The 19,451-nt window shown below is 42.6% G+C and overlaps 1 protein-coding gene across 2 annotated transcripts; it reads left to right on the top strand.

Annotated features, from left to right (window-relative positions):
• The first annotated feature begins 602 nt into the window (after positions 1 to 602).
• On the top strand, positions 603 to 18,588 carry jph1b (junctophilin 1b). 2 transcript variants are annotated; one of them, XM_028978258.1, is made up of 6 exons: positions 603 to 1,372; positions 3,852 to 4,617; positions 11,520 to 11,638; positions 12,976 to 13,613; positions 16,013 to 16,107; positions 17,942 to 18,588. In XM_028978258.1, exons 1-5 carry the CDS (start codon positions 994 to 996, stop codon positions 16,091 to 16,093), a joined length of 1,983 nt encoding a protein of 660 aa, XP_028834091.1. In that variant the 5' UTR covers positions 603 to 993; the 3' UTR covers positions 16,094 to 16,107; positions 17,942 to 18,588. The 2 variants fall into 2 exon arrangements, with proteins under 2 accessions (XP_028834091.1, XP_028834090.1); XM_028978257.1 differs by lacking the exon at positions 17,942 to 18,588 and adding an exon at positions 16,265 to 16,998 and having other exon boundaries at positions 604 to 1,372.
• The last annotated feature ends 863 nt before the right edge of the window (positions 18,589 to 19,451 follow it).

Here is a 19,451-nt window from a genome sequence, read left to right as displayed (position 1 = left end):
TCTTCTTCAAGTGTCAATTACAATAACGACATGAAAATTCCCATTCCCATTTCATATTCATATTCCCATCATCGAACTTGAGACTGAGCGAAAGCTGTTCTTGTACACTTGCAGCTCAAAAGCACAGCGAATTCGCAAATTGTAGATTCAAGCGGGAGAACCACTGTTGCTAATTGTGCTAGTGGTGGTAGTAGCCTAGTGGGTAACACACTCACCTATGAACCAGAAGACCCAGGTTCAAATCCCACACATTGTGTCCCTGAGCAAGACACTTAACCCTAAATTGCTCCAGGGGGGACTGTCCCTGTACCAGCTGATTGTAAGTCGCTCTGGATAAGGGCATCTGATAAATGCCATAAATGTAATTCAATTTAGCTTTCATAGTGATGGTGGTAGTAGCCTAATTTTTAACTCAATCACAAAATGTTCACCCCCCCCACCCCCCTTGCATTGTGTCACTGAGCAAGACACTTAACCCTGTAACTAATGGATAAAGGCGTCTGATAAATGCCATATGTGTAAAATATAATGTTGGTACGTTAAGGTCGTGCTATGCAGTGGCTTTATTGCATCGTCCAGCCATGTTTTGTGCCCCTCCCAAAGCATGCTGAACACACAGGTGATGGGGGAAACTGCTCACTCGTGCACAGTTTGGTTCCGGCAGACCTGGCAACCCAGATCTGTAGGGTCATAAACCACGCCGGGCGCTTCAGTGACAGCGTGCCGCTGCGGCGCGTGCGGCGCTCGCTCTCCTCCCCCCATCCGTCCCTCTCTCTCTCTCTCTCTCTCTCTCTCCCTCCCTCCCTCCCTCCATCCCTCTCTCTCCCCGCCAGCATCCACACACCGATGCTCCGCGCGAGACCGTCCCCACCGTCCGCGCGAGCTGCCGCACTCCACCGGAAGCCGCCTGTTGTCGACACGGACCCGCGGAGACTCTGAGCGCTGCTACTTTTGCCGTCTTTTTTTTTTTTTTTTTTTTAAAGCTTGTTCTGAATGACGGGAGGACGGTTTGATTTCGACGATGGCGGCACATACTGCGGCGGGTGGGAGGACGGCAAAGCCCACGGACACGGCATCTGCACCGGCCCCAAGGGCCAGGGGGAGTACGCGGGGTCCTGGTCCAGCGGCTTCGAGGTGGTCGGCGTGTACACCTGGCCCAGCGGCAACACGTACCGGGGCTACTGGGCGCAGGGCAAGCGGCACGGGCTCGGCGTCGAGTCCAAAGGGAGGTGGCTGTACCGGGGAGAGTGGGCGCACGGGTTCAAGGGCCGCTATGGCGTCCGCCAGAGCCTCAACACACCTGCCAGGTACGAGGGCACCTGGAGCAACGGCCTGCAGGACGGCTACGGGGTGGAGACGTACGGCGATGGCGGTGAGTGTCGGGCAGAAACGTCGGGACCTTTCGCTGAGCATGCTATCACGTCACGGTTTATTATAGCTGGCTGATCAGTCGATGTCACTTAACACCATGATCGATATATTGACTCGTGTGTTGTGATATCGCCTTCATTTTAAAATTCAAGATTGGCGTGTGTGTGTGTCACATATATATATATAAGGCAATTTACCACAGGGTTCCTTGTTTATTTGCATGTTGTGTCAGCATCCAGCATGTCAGTGTGGCCACGTAAACACACACACACACACACACACACACACATACACACTGAATGCGCTGTGCAGCACTAAGCTGTATTGATGTATGGCTCGGGATTGAACTGGTCAGCAGTGGGCTCTCATAGAGGTCATGGCTAATTATAGAAGCATCTACAACACTTCAAATCAAAGCCCTTTCTAAACCGGCACCAACATGAAGACAACTATTGATCCCGGTTCCGCTCGCGTCCCACTGTTGGGGGCCGGAGCCGAGGTGGCTGAGTTTTCTCGCCAGCGTTGGCATACGCCGATGATAGGGATGCATAAAGATCCATATCACAGGGACTTTTATTTCAGAGTGAACGAGTATTTTTTTTTTAAAATACATATGTGTCATCGAAGCTGGGGAATTGGCCATGGAATAAGTGACAAGAATAGACCAGTTGTTAAAATAACTGCACTGGGGGTTGGGGAAATGCTGGAGAGCCCCGGAATAAATCCTGGTGTTTAGCTGTAGCAAAAGGTCAAAAAACGTCCTTTAAAAATCCTACAGAAAACTGTTTGAGGATATCTATCTTTCTTTAAAATTAGTTTCCTGACTGGCAATGATTTTACATGAACAGATGTATGCTGGTAGTCGAGATGCATGCTGTGTTTTATTTCCTCGCCCTGAAAATGAAGTGAATGAAAACGTTGAAGAGGACACCCATCCCATCACCGCACTGCGATCCATTCCCAACATTCTGCCAATAATTGTAGGGTGTAGAGGGTCTAAAACCTGATCTGTAATGTTCTAGGAGTGACAAACAAAAAAAAAAAAAAAACCATGGAGCTGAACAAGTGGGCGGATAAATAGGTAAGAGTTATGGTTGGCAGGAACCGCAAACTTCACAATGTCTCAGATGACATCCATGTTTTAAAATAACCCTGTCGGAGCAGACAAGCAGCTGAGGTACAGACAGGCAAGCAGGGCACTTCGTCACACTTTCGTCACGATGCAGCTTGAGTTACACGTGCGTGCATCGCTGCTGCATCAATACGGGGGCAAATCGCATATATCCACGTAACCTGCAAAATGCTAATGCGCAGATCCTCTCTCATAAGATTATTCGCCATTTTGGCGAGTGCATGTGATCACTGCGAGGGCTCAAGTCTCGCTTCCCGTATGACGGCAGCCTTACCTGGAGACTGTGTTTTGTTGGCTAGTTGTATACAACCGGCCCACGACGTGTCGTGTTTCTCTTTAATTCCTCTGGCAGGACCACGAGCCAACTGGCAAGACAGCTGGGTGCCAGGAACCCTCTGTGTGACTGTTCATAAATTAGGCACATACTCACTAATGGTGCCAACTTCTTCCTCTCCCCTCTACATCTCGCCCTCAGACACACATATACACACAGACACACACCGACACACGCATCTGACGATGTGTCACATGCATCCGTTATTTAATCCAACTGCTTTATATGCATTGCATTAATACTTGCTCAACGAATGAAATATGGTGTCCACAAAGCAATTTGAATCTCCACACCGCAGTACTCTGTAGAGGCACGTTTTGCTGCAGTTAATGTTTTACTGTATCAGCAGTTTGAGAGTAGATTTTGCCCGTTTTTCTAGTTACATTGCTCCAGATAAGTGACATTTGTTGGCGGCATCTTAAAATATTCCATTGATTCTTGTCGGGCTAAAATCACAACTCTGACTTTAGGACATCCATCATTTTTCTTGCAGTTAGACGATGTTCTTGCTGTAATTCCTCTAACTTCTGTTTCTTAATGTCTTAGCCAATGAAAACAGGTCTCCCTTGTGATAATTGTAAGGCTACAAATTGACATCTGACAGACAGACAGACAGATAGATTGATTGATAGATATTTAATACATATTGTTTTTATAGTGAAAGTGAAGTGATTGTCACTTGTGATACACAGCACACAGTGCACACAGTGAAATTTGTCCCCTGCATTTAACCCATCACCCTGAGTGAGCAGTGGGCAGCCAGGACAGGCGCCCGGGGAGCAGTGTGTGGGGACGGTGCTTTGCTCAGGGGCACCTCAGTGGCACCTTGGCGGATCGGGATTCAAATCATCAACCTTCTGATTACGGGTCCGCTTACTTAACCGCTAGGCCACCACCGCCCCACTACATTGACTGAAAAACCAAGTTGTGGTGCATATCATGCCTCAACATTTGTATGCATTTTTATAGCAATATAGTCAACCAAAGTTAAATACATTTTCTGTGGTCCCACAGGTACGTATCAGGGCCAGTGGATGGGCGGGATGCGTCACGGATACGGCGTGCGACAGAGCGTGCCATACGGCATGGCCACGGTCATCCGCTCGCCACTGCGTACCTCGTTAGCCTCGCTGCGGAGTGAGCAGAGCAACGGCTCGGTGCTGCACGACCACCTCTCCGACAGCCCGGCAGGCACGCGTGGCGGCTTCGTGCTCAACTTCCACAGCGACAGCGAGCTGGGCTCGGGGAGCAAGAAGAAGGGCCTCTTCCGACGCGGCTCGCTCTTCGGCAGCCTGAAGCAGCTGCGCAAGTCCGACTCGCGTTCGTCCATTTCCAGCAAACGGAGCTCGGCGCGCAGCGATGCCACCATGAGCCGGATAAGCTCCAGCGACGCCAACTCCACCATCAGCTTCGGGGACGGCGAGGGGCCTGATGACTACATGCTGACCGAGGACAACGTGGACGCCACCACCACCGAGTCCTACATGGGGGAATGGAAGAACGACAAACGCAACGGCTTTGGTGTCAGCGAACGCTCCAACGGGATGAAGTACGAGGGCGAGTGGACGAACAACAAACGTCATGGTTACGGGTGCACAATTTTCCCTGATGGGACGAAAGAGGAAGGGAAGTATAAAAATAACACTCTGGTGCGAGGCATCAAGAAGCAGCTTATTCCTCTGAAAAACACCAAGACGAAGCAGAAAGTGGACCGTGCTGTGGAGGGAGCCATACGTGCAGCTGCCATCGCCAGAACTAAAGTAGAAATTGCCACCTCAAGGTAGAGTTGTCCTCTGATACAACACACAAAAACAGAAGAGACCAGTTCTGCAGTAGCCCTTCGGTCCGCATGTGCATCGCTTCAACCCCTGTTTTCAAAATTTAAAGTGAGGTTAACCTTTGACCCAATTGGTTGATCACATGATTTACCATTAGGACGACGTGTGTTTGTCTGCGCAAGGCAGCAGCTTTGTTCTGAACCGCTGTCATGTGATAATTAGGTTTATGTTCTTGGGTTAAAGCAGACGATTTGAGAACATCGTTCTCTGGGGAGGCAGGTCTAGGACAACGATTGGCTTGTTTTCTCGGTTGAGGTTTGACTGAGGCACGTGCAAGTCCTCACATGGTTGGGAAAATTCATCAGTTGCGATTGGGGGGGGGGGTGTGTCATCATTGGATGAGCTAGTTTAGCATTTCCTGTAATATAATCTTATTAAGTGGATGCATTCCCCTGATTTAAACTGAGTTTGTAAACCTACAGAGAGTGACAGAGGCTGCCACAGACACTGTTTGTTTCCTGATGAAGATTTCACAATTGCGCCTTTAACAAGTGTTTCAGGGATAATAACAATAAATTGCTGTCATGATTAATACCAAGCAACCATTACGCAGGGACAGTTGAAAGCAGTTGGGTTCTTGGAACCGGTGATGGAGTCTGAAGAAGGCATGCCAAATACCGCTCATCCCACTAAGTGATTTGATTTGTCCGTGAGAACATTTCATCTAATAAGACCTCACCAAGCTCCGTACGGTTGAAAGCTTGTGTAAAGGGTGCGCGCAGCGAAGCTCTCAGGCTGGCAGGAATTACGTTGAGTAGGCAGGGAGGTCGAGTGACGTCACATGCCCAGTGGACATCACTCTTCCGTGCTCATCAGCTAATCAATGCAAAAGCAGAGCAATGGGGCCACTGTGAAATGGGAGATTTAGTGATGCTCTGCAAAAAGACCCCGTTAGGCGAATGATTTCACACACAAAGGCCTCTACCCTGGAATTATTGAAACGCCTCCTCATCAGAATGGAAAGCGTCATCTGCAAAGCAGTTCATTTTTGGCTTGTGTAACCATGATGATGTGAGAAAGAAGCGGTGGCCTGTCTATTTCTTCCCCCTTTGCATGGTCTTTAGTGGTCTTTGCTTACTTTTGAGAAGATAATTGATTGTCCCCTGTCAGCCATGGGACAATCTCAGTTGTCCACCTCAGCTTCATACCTACTACTGTAGCACTGATGTCAGGACAAAATGCACCACATACGTACTTTCTTATGTGATAAATTCAGGCGTTATTTTTAGCCCCCATGAATGAATGATTAACCAGAATATTCATATGCAGCAGGCTAAAGAGACAACCTTCAGGATGGATGACTCAGCGACAAACTGGATGAAAGCTCAGGTTAATTTCGGGCCATGTGAGACGCCGAACACATCACGCGTGTGCAGATGAGTTATTATGTAGGCTGTTTTCACCAGAAATTGGCGCTTGCTTACAAGCAGGCCAAACGAGTTGTGGATCCAGAAATGCATTTTTAATTCAGGTCCTAATTTGACAGAATGACCTCTTTAAAAAAGTGGGGTAATATAAAAGGTTACACAAACAAACCTGAATCATCACACAAATCCCAGGGATTGTGAACCTCTTGTCTGTCTCACACTGTGGCTGCTTGCTCATTAAATATTTGCAGCCTCTGGTAGGTACTAACAGGAAGCTCTGATTAATGGGCAGGATTCGCAGATCGCCCGCCATTTGAATTTTAATGAAAGCCCTCATAATGAAGAGGTTATGCAACCCATGTAGCTAATGAAATAGTAATATGTCCCAGAGCAGCAGAATGAATTAAATATCTCACTGTGCCTTTGAAGACCGTTATGGAGAGGGGCGATAAGCACGGCGTGAGGCTGGGGAATTTCGTCGAGAGCCAGAGAGGCCTGAGCGAGCGGGAGAGAGAGAGGGAGAGAGAGAGAGAGAGAGAGAGAGAGAGGGAGTAATTCTTGGTACTGGCTCCTCACACGTGGGCTCTGTCTCCAGGGTGTCGGCACCAAGGCCTGACTAAAAAAGGCAAGGCAGGGATACAGCCCAGCAATGGAGGCTGATACTGTAGGCTATCTCACCTTCGCTATCATCTGCTGGAGTGCTGAGAGGATGTGGGCGTGGCTGTGTAGAAGAGTGGTGTTGTGGGGCCAACAGTCAAAAAGCCTTATGGACTTTTCAACATTCTGCAACTGAGATTTATTAAAAAAAAAAAAAAAAAAAAAGGAACAGCAAAACAAGCAACAAAATGAACAAAGATGATCTAGAAATGTATTCATGTGTTTTGGTTTTACCTGGATGGATACATGATACCATCAGAAGTTGCAGAAGTGTTGTCCTGTTGGTGAATATCTGATTGGCTGAAATGGGCTTACTGGATTTTTAGAGTAGTTTAGCTTTTCTTAACATCTCAAGGTCCAGCTTTTCACTTACCACTGAAACAAACAAGGTCAATTCATGATAAGATAATGTGTGTTCTTTCAGAATACATGCATTACAGTCCTTTATTTCAATATCCTTTATTTCCTGTTATTAAACATTTAAAGCATTACAAAGGGTTCACAACCATGAAATGTTAAATTCTTTCATGAGTAGCATAAAGTCTCACATTTGTGTGTTATGTTAGTTCTAGGATCTTGGCTTTTTTCACAAGCGTTAATTTATTATGCCCTTCGTCACACAAACTATAAATTGTTAAGCTGATGTCCAGTTTAATTTGTTACACCAGATGGAAAGATTGCACGGCATTAACTATCGGACTCTCGCCAGACTTGTTGGTTTTGTTGCACCCACTTCCTTCAGAGCACTGCGCCGCTGAGTATTCCAGGTCCGCTGGAAACCATGGGCATTACAAAGATAGAGACAGGAACGTGCCTTCAATACAAGGAGAAGGACTTACAAGGCACCGCTGAGCATGGTTAACAGACGTCCTCCAATGCAGAGAACCGGAAGAGGAAGCCTATAAATGGGCATTTCCGGAGTAGGCGGAGAGTGGAGGAGTGAGAGGGTGCCCTCATCATCATCATCATTATCACAAGTTCACTTTACCCATTTAGAATAAATTAGGACAGTCAGACATGTCACACTGTTCATTTGCAGATTTGACGACAGTAATTGATTACGGTAGTAGTTCAGTCTTCATCCCTATTACAAACCTACGCACTTCAGGTCTTTTAAGACTAGATGAACACTTATGTAATTGCTTATGAAGTTGTATTCCATGTGGCTATTAATAATTTGAACAAGTCTGATATCCTGGCACCTATTACTAGTTAGTGGGCTATCTCTTACAAAACCAAACAAACCATAAAAGCATGTTTCTACGTAAATTCTGTTATATTGTAAACCTCATTTATCAAGTGCAGCTCATCAGAAACTGTAAGGGTAAAATATTAAAATGTGTCCAAGTTCAGTGACAGCTCTTCAGTGGAAGGGAGGAAATGCAGCTCTTGACATCTTTATCAGCGCTCTTGTGTGTGTGCGATAGTTCAGAGCTGGTAGGCGGATATAGGGTGGGAGAGAGGCGACTGCTGCCAAATGAAAAGCTCAGAATATCTGCAAATGCTTTTTCTGTTGTCAAGGAGATGTTCCCTGGCTCGACCAGTTCGGTGTACATCCTACCTAATTTCTTTACATTATGCATCTCAAAATTGTGTCACCAGGCAAACAGACAAAGAGGCCATTGTTCAATTTGAAGTTGAGCTTTATTGTCTTTTCAGCTATATACATGTTAGACAGTACATAGTGAAACGAAACAACGTTTCTGCCGAACCTGGTGCTACGTGTAACATTTAAACAATTAAACAAGGTTACATAATGTCATAAAGTGCACGTGTGTGACAAACTGCAAACAGGGGACACAGGCAGTGCAAGAACAACATTTACCAAAAAATCATGGAGACAACAATGAGAACAACAATGTTCTATTGTGTTCTGAAAGATGCTGTGCATCCATGGAGAAAATTGCTTAATGTTACACTGCATGAGATTTAAATGGACTTGCTAAACAGTGTGTTGACCCTTTTCACATTGTTCTTTACTTAATGAGGACAAGAAACAAAGTGTGATCTATTAATTGTGCCATAAAGATGGTAAATGATTTTGATAATAAATGATAATTGTAGTTATTATTTCCCAATGAGAAAATTGCACTTTGACCATAACGAGATTTGCAGCAAAATACTGACTTTGCAACTATATCACATTATACTTGCAGCACAAGGAATAATTTTGTTTGTGTAGAATTTCATATGATGTAAAGCATGACATGTATTACTGTGATTTTGCCACAGTTTACTGCTTAATATTTATTTATGGCTGTTGTGACAATTAAGGCTATTGGTTATGTTGCTAAGCAACGTATGTCGGGAACTTGTCTCGTTACCCCCACAAACAAGGTAAATAAGGCAGAGTGATATTTAAAGGAGTCATCTGTCAAATTCGCACTCCACTTTCCAAATTATTTTGGAGCAAAATCACCAGAACGTTGGTGTGTCCACACCTATCTAAAGAAACTAAAAATTGTTCAGTCCTTCCTCCTACCCCCCGAAGGAATGATTATTCTGTGACACCGATGACAGTTTTTGAGGAGATTTTGACAGATGGAACCCATTGACTACAGCTCGCATATCTGTCAGATTCTTAAACATGGGTTGGAGTAAACAAACACAACATTGCATCCTTGTTTATTGACATTTTGAAAATGTTGATAGCGTGATACACATGACCTTGCCTAGATAAAAATAATAATGATCATCATTATCACAACAACAATAATAAAAGTAAGAATTAGCATTATTTTTATAAATAGCTTCTTTAAAGCACAAACCAACTGCAACGTTTCCTTGTATAAGAACATCTCTATTAACATTACTCTCAGTTTACAGTTTTATTTAGAAGCTATTAGCCTTAAAGACAGTTTATCAGTCAAACGCAATGTTTACCACGGTTGAGCATCTTTTTATACCTTTGGTTTGAGATGGGAGGTGGTGGCGGCGTTAGTGGTATTGATGATAATGGTCATTTACAGTCCTTCAGTGGTCTTACATGGGGGACAGTGGTGCTGCAAGACTGTAGGGGGAGTGTGTTAGTTGGCTCGTTAGCTTCAATTTATAGACTTCACTGTATCTGACAGAGGGTGTAAGATGGGACGTCGCAAGACCATGAAGTTTCTGCGCTTTTAATTTTTTAAAAACCGGGGTGATTAGAGTAAAAAACTCTGTCTCTACACACAAAAGCACCGTATTCAAACCACTCCAACTTGATGTTACCTGGCAGAAAGAGGCATGGCACAATAGAGGTTAAAAGGATGAACAGTTTCTAATTTATTAATACCAGTAAATTATTATTGCAGTTACATGTAAATATTGTATGTAAAAAGGTACCAATGTTACAGAGAAAAACCAAAATGAAAGACTCAAAAGCCGGAAAGTCTGGTTTCGATGGAAAAGCAGCTGAGAAAGAAAGTCCAGTCTACCACACCTTTATACACCTGGCCTACAGGAAGCTGTCACAGAACAATCAGAACCTGTTGTTTCTGACATCACGCCTCCCATCTGGGGAAGACAAAGAGAGCAGGCGGTCCCAACGGCCGGTGCCTCACACCTTTGGCTCGGGGGAGGGCTGCCAAATGTTGCAATGCCGTTCGACAAAGACATGTAAATGGAGGTGTTGAATCTCCTTGCACAACAAAAGCACAGAAACGTCATGGTCTTGAGACGTCCCATCTTACACTAAGAAAGCTACAAATAATCGACATTGATATAAGTATTAAATAGTACTGTCAATAAATGTAATGTTGCAGGACATTGATTGCATTGTTTTGTAGAATTAAATTCAGAAATTTTGTCTCGTGCTGTGAGTTCATTGAGCGGAACTGGCAGCAATGCTACACCGGCCATAACAAAGAACTAATCCATCTCTCAGGGGCTTTATGGCAGCTTGTGCAACGTCTGAGCCCTACATTCACTTATCACAGTCTTAGATATTCATGCCATTAATCTGCTCTTAGCACAGTTGTCTCATGATGCGGTTCTTGTGTGGGGTTCTCTATCTGTCAACCTTCATAGGATTCTTTGCTGATTGAATTGGGGCGTGTTACTTAAGGTGATATGCCATGCTGGACTCGTTAGCATTTGCCATGTCACTACCCCACTATCCCTGATAATGAGCTGCATGTGCATGTTCTGTCCAATAACATTAAAAAAAAAAAAAAAACTCATCAGAAAATGTTCAAGCCCTAATCCCTTAAAAGCAAGTTTACTGTCTGATGCGAGCAGTGAGGGGAAACGAGTGATATGCTTTTTTTGGCCTTAAAACAATCATCCTGCATTTTGGCAAATTTTAAGGTTTTTCTGCAAGGCTGCAACAGAGAGACAAGTACGGGCTGTTTTAGTCAGGATGCTCAGTTTACTGTGTCAAATTATTTCGTAGTTGTCTGGGAGACTACAACACAGCAAATGTCAGCAGCATTCTTCTAATAGGCAAGTGAGCTAAAGAGAGTCGCTGCCCAGATTGACATGAATAACCATCAAAGAGGCCACAGCAACGGGATGAAATGTTAGAACAGGCTAAAATTAGCTTGATGTCGTAATGGACAGGTCTGTGGCCATGGATGCACTCAGAATATCTCAACTGATTTACTGGTTTTCTCAGACTGGTTGCCAGTTAACTTGCGTTGCCTGTACATGTATTCATGTGCTAGTGGTATATTTAACTAGTCCGTAAACAAAAGCACTTGGACTGAAATTCACTTCACAATGAGACATTGTTCTTGTGAGATTTGCAAACACTGAGGCAGCACGGGGTGTCTGGAGGAGCCATCCCACCCTCCTCCTCTCGCTAAGTCTTTATTGCTCTCTCCCTGCGTTGTGTTCTCCAGGACTGCGCATGCCAGGGCCAAGGGAGAGGCTGCTGACCAGGCTGCCCAGTCGGCCAGTCAGGATTCAGACATCGCGCGGGCCGTGGCCAGAGAGCTGTCGCCCAACTTCCATCAGCCAGGTAGCCTCTAGTTTTTTTCAAGAAACACAGTGTGCACAATAGACAATGTTTAACCACCCCAAACACACACACACACCCTCTGTTCAATCTGGCTTTTGTGTCCTTTTCTTTGTGTCTGGGCCAAGTGTCTCTTTACTGTGTGGGTTTTTGAGTGGAGGTTGTGGTGGGGGGGATGCAGCATATGCAAATGCAAATGGGTTCTAGAGATGAAGAATTTCATTTGCATATATTTTATGTTGCTTATTAGTGGATTTTAAACCATACGAAATTTATTATAGGAAAACAGGGCATGTTCATTCTGGTATCTCATACTAAAGTAAGTGAGCAAGGTAACATGTCTTGAAGGTCATCTGTACTAAATCTTTCATGTAAAAGAAGCTGCAAACACAAAGGCTCTTTAGCATGCCATTTTCCTTTTTTTTTTTTACCTGAATGGTTATCTTGATATTCTGAATTCTCCCTTTTCCCTTACTTGACCTGATGACCTTGTAAGGCCCCTTGTACAATGAGGGTTGTAAATGATGATAATGGGTATATTGTCTGGGTAGATTTAGTTTATTTCTAAATCATATAAAATATAATAGATTACATAAAATTACTATGGGACTAAGTGTAGTACTGTACGGTATAAACATATGCAATATAAATTTGGCCAATGGGAGAGATTTTGATTATACTGGCCTACCACAGAAATATCGAAGACGAAAAATGATGCAGACGAATTGAAGACCGAAAAGAAGTCTCATCACCTGCACGAAAACACACCTACTTGCAGAACCAGGCATTAGTTTTGAACAATGGGCGAGAGCACAGAGCACATGGCAGGGTTTCTGTGGATCCTTAAATTCGGCATTCCAAAATAAAGGCCTTAAATATAATAACTAAATGACTATTAATCCATAAATCCAGAATTTGATTGTCTTAAATTCCATCAAATCCAATAAATCAAATGAAACAAGCATTCAATCTTCAGTCAGCAATCCGCTGGTCACTGCACAATGTGCATTTCCAGGTTTAGTGCAGGCCTTGAAATCTGAGGCCTTGAAATCTTGAATGTCAGAACTGCATAAGCTTTGTATGTACAATCTGTAAATAAAGTCATAAAGCTTTGTAAATAATAAAATGCATCTTAATTGATCACAATAGACATAATCATGCAGCCCTACTCTGGTGCCATGATAGATTCATCCACCATAATTAATTTGTATATTTTTTTCAAAAAAATTGCATCTCAAGTTCTCACAGTATACAGTAATACAGTAAAACATTGTCTTTATTTTAACTGGAATATTAATAATTTCATTATCTAAATGTATAATTTATTTAAACTTTTCCAGGTCCTGACTATATCAGACAAAAATTTAATGAGCCCGTAGAGATTAAGGAAGTCCCTGAAGAGAAGAAAGAGAAGTCGCCCTCAGGAAGCCCCCACTTTTATCGCAAAGGTACAACACCCACCCAGTCCCCTTCCCAGAGCCCGGGGCCCACACCTCCACCCTCTCCTCCCCCCATCAAAAAGAAGCCTTTCTTCGGCCGGAAAAATGAAAACAAGACACCCGAACCTGAACACCTTGCCAGCAGCGTTACAAAGGCCATCAACAAGATACCAGCGAGACCGGAATCAAGGCAGGAAGTAGCCCCTCCTAAGCCTGCCAAGATGCCAGTAGCCAACACATCCTCCAACCCCGGCAATGGTGAGCTGCACTCTCAGTACCATGGTTACTTTGTGAAGGCTGAAGTGAAGATCCCACCAGAAGAGCACGAAGAACTGAGGGAGCCTCAGGTGACACAGAATGCTCTGGTCAAGGCTCCACCAGCAGTAAAGCAATACAGAGCCCCAACCCCTAAACCAGTGGTGGCCAAAGAGAACAAGCCTGAGCCAAAGCTGAGGAAGCAGGAGTCCTTGAAGCCAAAGAGCCTAGCAGAAACCAAGAAAGCCAGCATGGAGATCACTGACCCCGTAGAGGAGGAATCTGTGAGTTTTCTTCTTCGTATAGATTGTGTTGTTAAAATGTAGATTAGCTTATTTTCAACCTCTTAAAATGAAAGTCATAAACAATCAATATATCTATTATAATTCAGAATGTTATTTTAGCAATTCATACATTAAAATTTTGAAATTAGGCAGAGTATGTGAGCATGTATTGTCGGAACCCACAAAGGATGAAATAATTCTACATAACTGTATGTTTTCTGGATCATCTGAAAGCAGATGATTTGTCTCAATTTGTGGACTACAGGATTCCTTTGGTGATTTGAAAACCTGGAGAAGTCATACAATTTCAAAATAGAATTTTACTGTCCTTGAAAACTTTTGGAATACAAAATAAACTGTCACGATGGGCTGGACATGGCGATGAAGGAGGACGCATACGCAAAACTTCACACGACAGGGGTTTAATACAGACTGCACACGACAAGGGAACATCAACACGCAATGACCTGGCGGCGAACAGTCACGAACAGGATAGCTTTATACAATTATATAATCAGGGAACATTACACAGGACTAACAGGATCATGACAGAAACATATAAAGCCATGGAAAAGTAATTGAAATCTGATTGACACATGGATGTATAACATGAAGTATATAGTTCCCCACAAGACGGTGTGAGAAACATTTTCTATGTTTATAACTTCAACTTTTAAATCTAGCGCATTCTATAGTATCTTTGCTGGCATTATGTAGTGAACCAAGTCACGTGGTACTGCCCTGCGTTGCTTCTATATTCCAGCACCTCTGCACCGCATGTCTCCTTTTAAAAGTCATGTAAATTACAGTTGATGATCCATGCCTGAACCTGATTGGGCCTATTTTACTTGGGCTTGCACAAACTTGAAGGAAGAAACTCTGTCATTTAAGTTAAGCTTTTTAAGCCTATTGATAATTACAGTGCCTCCAGCTCCATATTTCTTTTTACAACGAAGCACCCCTTAAAAAGTCTATTGAGCAAAAATGGCCCTTTTTATTTTGTTTAAGCATTTATTCCATTTAAAGGTGTTAACCTCAAGTGACATTTCCTATTTACAGCAGCAGTAATGTTCTGAAATCAGTTAATTTTAAGACAGGCTGGACTGCAAATGAATTATGGGATAGGCAGGGCTGTAGAGGTGTGAATTTTCACTAGTTTCACAATTCAATTCGATTACAATTATCAATGCATTGATTATCAATGCATCTTGATGCATCTCACACATTTTCTATATTACTTCACATGATGTTTTCAAATACAAGAGTTAAGGTCTCTCCCAACTGTGTGGACTGAATGTCGATAGTTTGTCTGCCCACTGCTCACTCAGGGTGATGGGTTAAATGCAGAGGACAAATTTCACTGTGTGCACCGTGTGCTGTGCTGCTGTGTATCACATGTGACAATCACTTCACTTTATTTTACTTTATTATTATTATGGTGTGCACTGTGCTCACAGTGAGGTTTGTGCTCCTTATAAAAATTGTAAAAAAATAGTCACTCAACGCACTGTGCTGATCTCATTTACAGCATTTATCAGACGCCCTTATGCAGAGCGACTTACATTCAATAGTTACAGGGACAGTCCCCCCCTGGAGCAATTTAGGGTTAAGTGTCTTGCTCAGGGACACAATAGCAGTAAGTGGGATTTGAACCTGGGTCTTCTGGTTCATAGGCAGGTATGTTACCCACTAGGCTACTACCACCTTTGTCTTAGGGCCCAGCGGAAAAAAATTGGCATGGTTTTCTAAACTCTCTATAAGACAATCATTTTGTGTGTAATTATGATGTAATTGATTATGTTCTGCTCTGCATCAATGCAGAATCCTCCACGTCAACATTGCATCAATTATAAGATTAATTTCAACACCCATACCAGGTTGCATAAAGATCACTAGATGAGTGTTTCTCAATCCAGGAAATTAAGGACTCATTTCAGCCACTTATGCCACATCTAGTCCTTGTATTTATCTAGTATTTATGCTTATTAATTTCAATTTGAAACTCTTAGACACATTAATACATATTTATAAAACATATTTATTAAATCTTGAAAAAATGCTTTGACTCTAAGCCTAATTTAGCATTTTGCAGCATCATTATATTGAGCACAGCAAAATAGCATACCTCACCAACTCATATCTCATTGTACTGCGTTCACTGTGCCAGCAGAAACAGCACACTGTATTTAATGTATGCATGAGTGTTGAGTGTGATTATTAATCATCCAGACTAGAGAAGACCAGTGCAGAAAGTCTCTAGATCCTTATGGGTGTGGCCTTAATATTCTGTGTCCAGAAACTATGGAACTATTTCAAGTAACAACATATTCTCATATCTTTCCATATGACTATGATGACATACAAACCGATTTTAACTCTTGTTCCTTGTAACTTCGCAGGGTCCTAACTCAATTCTGGTTGCTCTGGTTATGCTGATTAATATCGGTCTAGCAATTATTTTTGTCCACTTCCTAACCTGACAGAAGATTAATAGGTAAGATTATTTTCCCTTATTTTTCTGCACATTGTGTTTTGATGTGTTGCCATTGTTTATTATTAGTTTGTCAATGCATTTATATCTGTGTTTCAAGCAATGCCTGAATGCGATTCAACATAATTCTCTAACCCTCTAACTGTTTTGACCCCCCTAGTGAAGTCTTGAAAACTAGTGGCGTAGGCCCCTAATCCTCTGCAGTAATATTGATGGCCTTTAAAACAAAATGGCGGCAGACAGACTCAATACACTGGCAATGGACTGGACAACTGCCATTAGAACAGAACACAGAGGAGAAAGAAAGCAAGAGAGACAGAGAGCGAGAAGAGACCTGGAGCCTCTGAGCCAGAGCCTTCCCACAGTTTCTTTGGTGATAATTTGTGACTCGCTCGGGTCCTGTGAAAGCCGAAGCAGTTGAGAAGGAAAGAAAAAAAAAAATCTGCTGATCCAAGCCATACTCAGTCAAGTGCATGTTCACTCCATTAGAGTGCAGGAAGGGAGCCTGGAGTGAGTGGGGTGGGGGCTTAACTGGATATGTTGGAAGACGCACTTTTTAGTTGACGAAAGTTAACAGCTGCCTTACTATTTTGCTGTCTGACGTTTACGGAGGGAGATGCACGGTGGAGGGGCTGCCAGAGTGTGTGTGGGCGGATCCCGCAGCCTCTCCTCGGCGGGAGTGTGCACGAGTGGGCGCTCTTCGAAGCTAACGTGCACATTTGGGAAAATAAGGGTCACTCACCAGTCTTATTCCACTACCTACATCTCAGCAGCCTTGTCTGAAACCTCCTTTGTCACTCTGGGAGGTTAACCCTTGACATGCCTGTGCATGGTACTGTTTTAATGACTTCTGTACTTGGTCCGCTGTGGACCTGTTTGTTGATGTTTTATGATTTATCTTGGTTTGTGTTTTTTTTTTTTTTTTTTTTTTTTTTTTTGCTCTTTATTTAACACAAACTTAACAGAACCAACCACAATACATAAACCAACAGTAGTCTATTCTAGAATATATGGGTGCCAAATTTTTTTTTCTTTTCATGATAATAATCTGAAACGCATAGTTAGACTTGCATTTGATACAGTGAAGTGACTTGAAAATGAATGGATGCATTAATTTAGCATTATTTAAATAATAAAAAAATAAATACATGCTCTTTAATGTGAAATAACCAGAGGTTATTATGCATGTGTTTTTTCTAAAAATAAGAATTATATTTTTTATTTTTAGTATTTTAGGGAAGAATGTTGCATTTGACCTTTTTGCCACTGACTTTTAACTATTTGATCCTTAAGTGACCCACTCATCTACAGTAGTTACTTTTGTATGGGCAGCATCCAGAATGCGTGTGTTGAATACATTCAGGTGGAGCGAATACTGCAGAAAGGATACAGCATGTAGAAACTGATGCCTTAAAACATTGTCATAGTTTACCGGGTATCTTATCATACTGTTCCAAGTATTAATTTTTTTTGTCTTAACAAATAATTATAAGGGAAAATTTATTATTTATTTAATTTTCTGTGCCATCAGTATTAAATGTGAGTGTGTGAGTTTGACTTTTTGTAAGAGCATGTGGATTGGTTTTATTTCATAACATATTTTGTGTGTGTGTGTGTTTTTTTTTCACCAGGGACAGACAAATAAACATATGTTTTATATACTGTGTTTTAAATTATATATATTTAGCCTTGTGTTGGACAGAAGGCGCTGAATGAAGCTCTGTTTAAAACTAACTGAAAAAAACATGTTTTGTTGTGTGCATGTCGAATTTCATTTTCAAGTTTAAAGGCTAACTCGTTCAGAGCGAGACGTGTAATGTGAAGGCTGTATTTCTAGGTTTCGGGACAGTATCAGGGTGACTGTTCTTCAGAGGTTTGTTCATACTGCCAAAGTATTTGAAAGGACAAAGCAAAGGCCAAAGGGATGCACCGAGTGGAAAACTGCAACAAGAGTGTAATGATTTTTTTTGTTCTTTGAAAGCCTAGATATTTATTTTTCAAGCAAAGGAGTCATGAATGTTTTTTTTTTTTTGTGGGTGAAATATAATTTAAGTGGCTATGTACATGGCCTTTATAGCTACAAATGTTGAATTATTGACATTTCAGTTGAATTTATGTGCCCCCAATTGAAAATGTGTCTGTGTTTTATTTCTGATCATTGCTACCGAGCACAAGTGAAACTTTTAGTATTTTCCTAAAGTCAGTTTCACTTGTACAAATATTATATGGAAATGTGATTATGTTACCTTCACCACAAAGGTCTTTTTAGATCATTTAAGTCTGTTTGATATATTCTAAATTTTGGACATTTGATGTGATTGTACTGTTTTAGTATTTCAGGAAAAAAAGCAGTGAGAATGTGTTGATAATGTTTTGATACTCACAAAACCCTTAAATGCTGATTAATACTGTGTTTTATTTATTTATTTTTTTGCCGGGAAATTGCTTCCATTAAGTTATAATAAAAGATTATATGCAAGGAAATATTGTCTTACTGTATTTCTTCAATGTATAAAAAAATGTAAAAAATTCCCTCCCATTAGTTAAAGTGGTTAAGCAGTTAAATACACAGTGAAAGGGAATTCCCTCTTGGTGTATCGCAGCTTTATTATTTTTGAAGTTCACTCCTAACCCCCAGCCATCGCGTTAAAAACTGCCCGTTGTCTGCCGTGATCATGAGACAAAAATAGTGAACAACAGCTGCTGTTGGGAGGGTGTCATGTTTGAAAGCTGTGATAGTAGCCACCCCCCCATTCCCGACACCCCACACCCACATCCCACATTAGTCCCTCTCCATGCCCTGGACTGTCGGCTTCAGAATTTGGGAACCAGAACTTCCCTGGGCTTACAATGTCATTAGAACAGATTACATGATATCTCAAAATACCCGACATCTCTGCTCCGATGGGCAGCGCCCCTGTGTGTGAACCCGTTTGGGAATCTTGGGTCCCCTTTGCGTCATTTGCTCACCACTGGGCCTGTCTGGACTCTCATGTCACTCTTCTCCTGATCCTACACACGGGCCGAAACAGGATCAAAGCCATTCTTCAGCGTGGCGCAGATCGGGGGGTGACATCATGCCACAGCCGCAAAAGCAACGGAGAGAAATTGCTGAGCGCTTCTCGGGGGGGCCTTGCCAGCGGAGCACACCATGCCCTCTGACGGAATGCAATCAGCGATGACAGCCCGCTTGTGTCTCTGCCCAGCCCTGACGCAAGGACGCACGCCAGAATTTTGACATGTGCTGCTGGATTGCTGAAAATAAACCATGGCATTTAATTATACAATGCATTGTTTTATTTCATATTGCGTTAAAAAAAAAGGAGACCAGATCCCAGAGCCATAAA

The sequence above is a fragment of the Denticeps clupeoides genome, chromosome 4, assembly GCF_900700375.1.
Source record: "Denticeps clupeoides chromosome 4, fDenClu1.1, whole genome shotgun sequence".
Taxonomy (NCBI): Eukaryota; Metazoa; Chordata; class Actinopteri; order Clupeiformes; family Denticipitidae; genus Denticeps; species Denticeps clupeoides.
Note: the sequence above shows the minus strand (reverse complement) of the source record. Positions and strands in the feature narration are given on the sequence as shown.

Excerpts from the sequence above, each read along its gene's own strand:
- jph1b (XM_028978258.1), top strand. The coding sequence starts at position 994 with ATGACGGGAGGACGGTTTGATTTCGACGATGGCGGCACATACTGCGGC. Across the intron at positions 4,618-11,519 it reads GTAGAAATTGCCACCTCAAG|GACTGCGCATGCCAGGGCCA; the intron begins GTAGAGTTGTCC and ends TGTGTTCTCCAG. Across the intron at positions 13,614-16,012 it reads ACCCCGTAGAGGAGGAATCT|GGTCCTAACTCAATTCTGGT; the intron begins GTGAGTTTTCTT and ends GTAACTTCGCAG.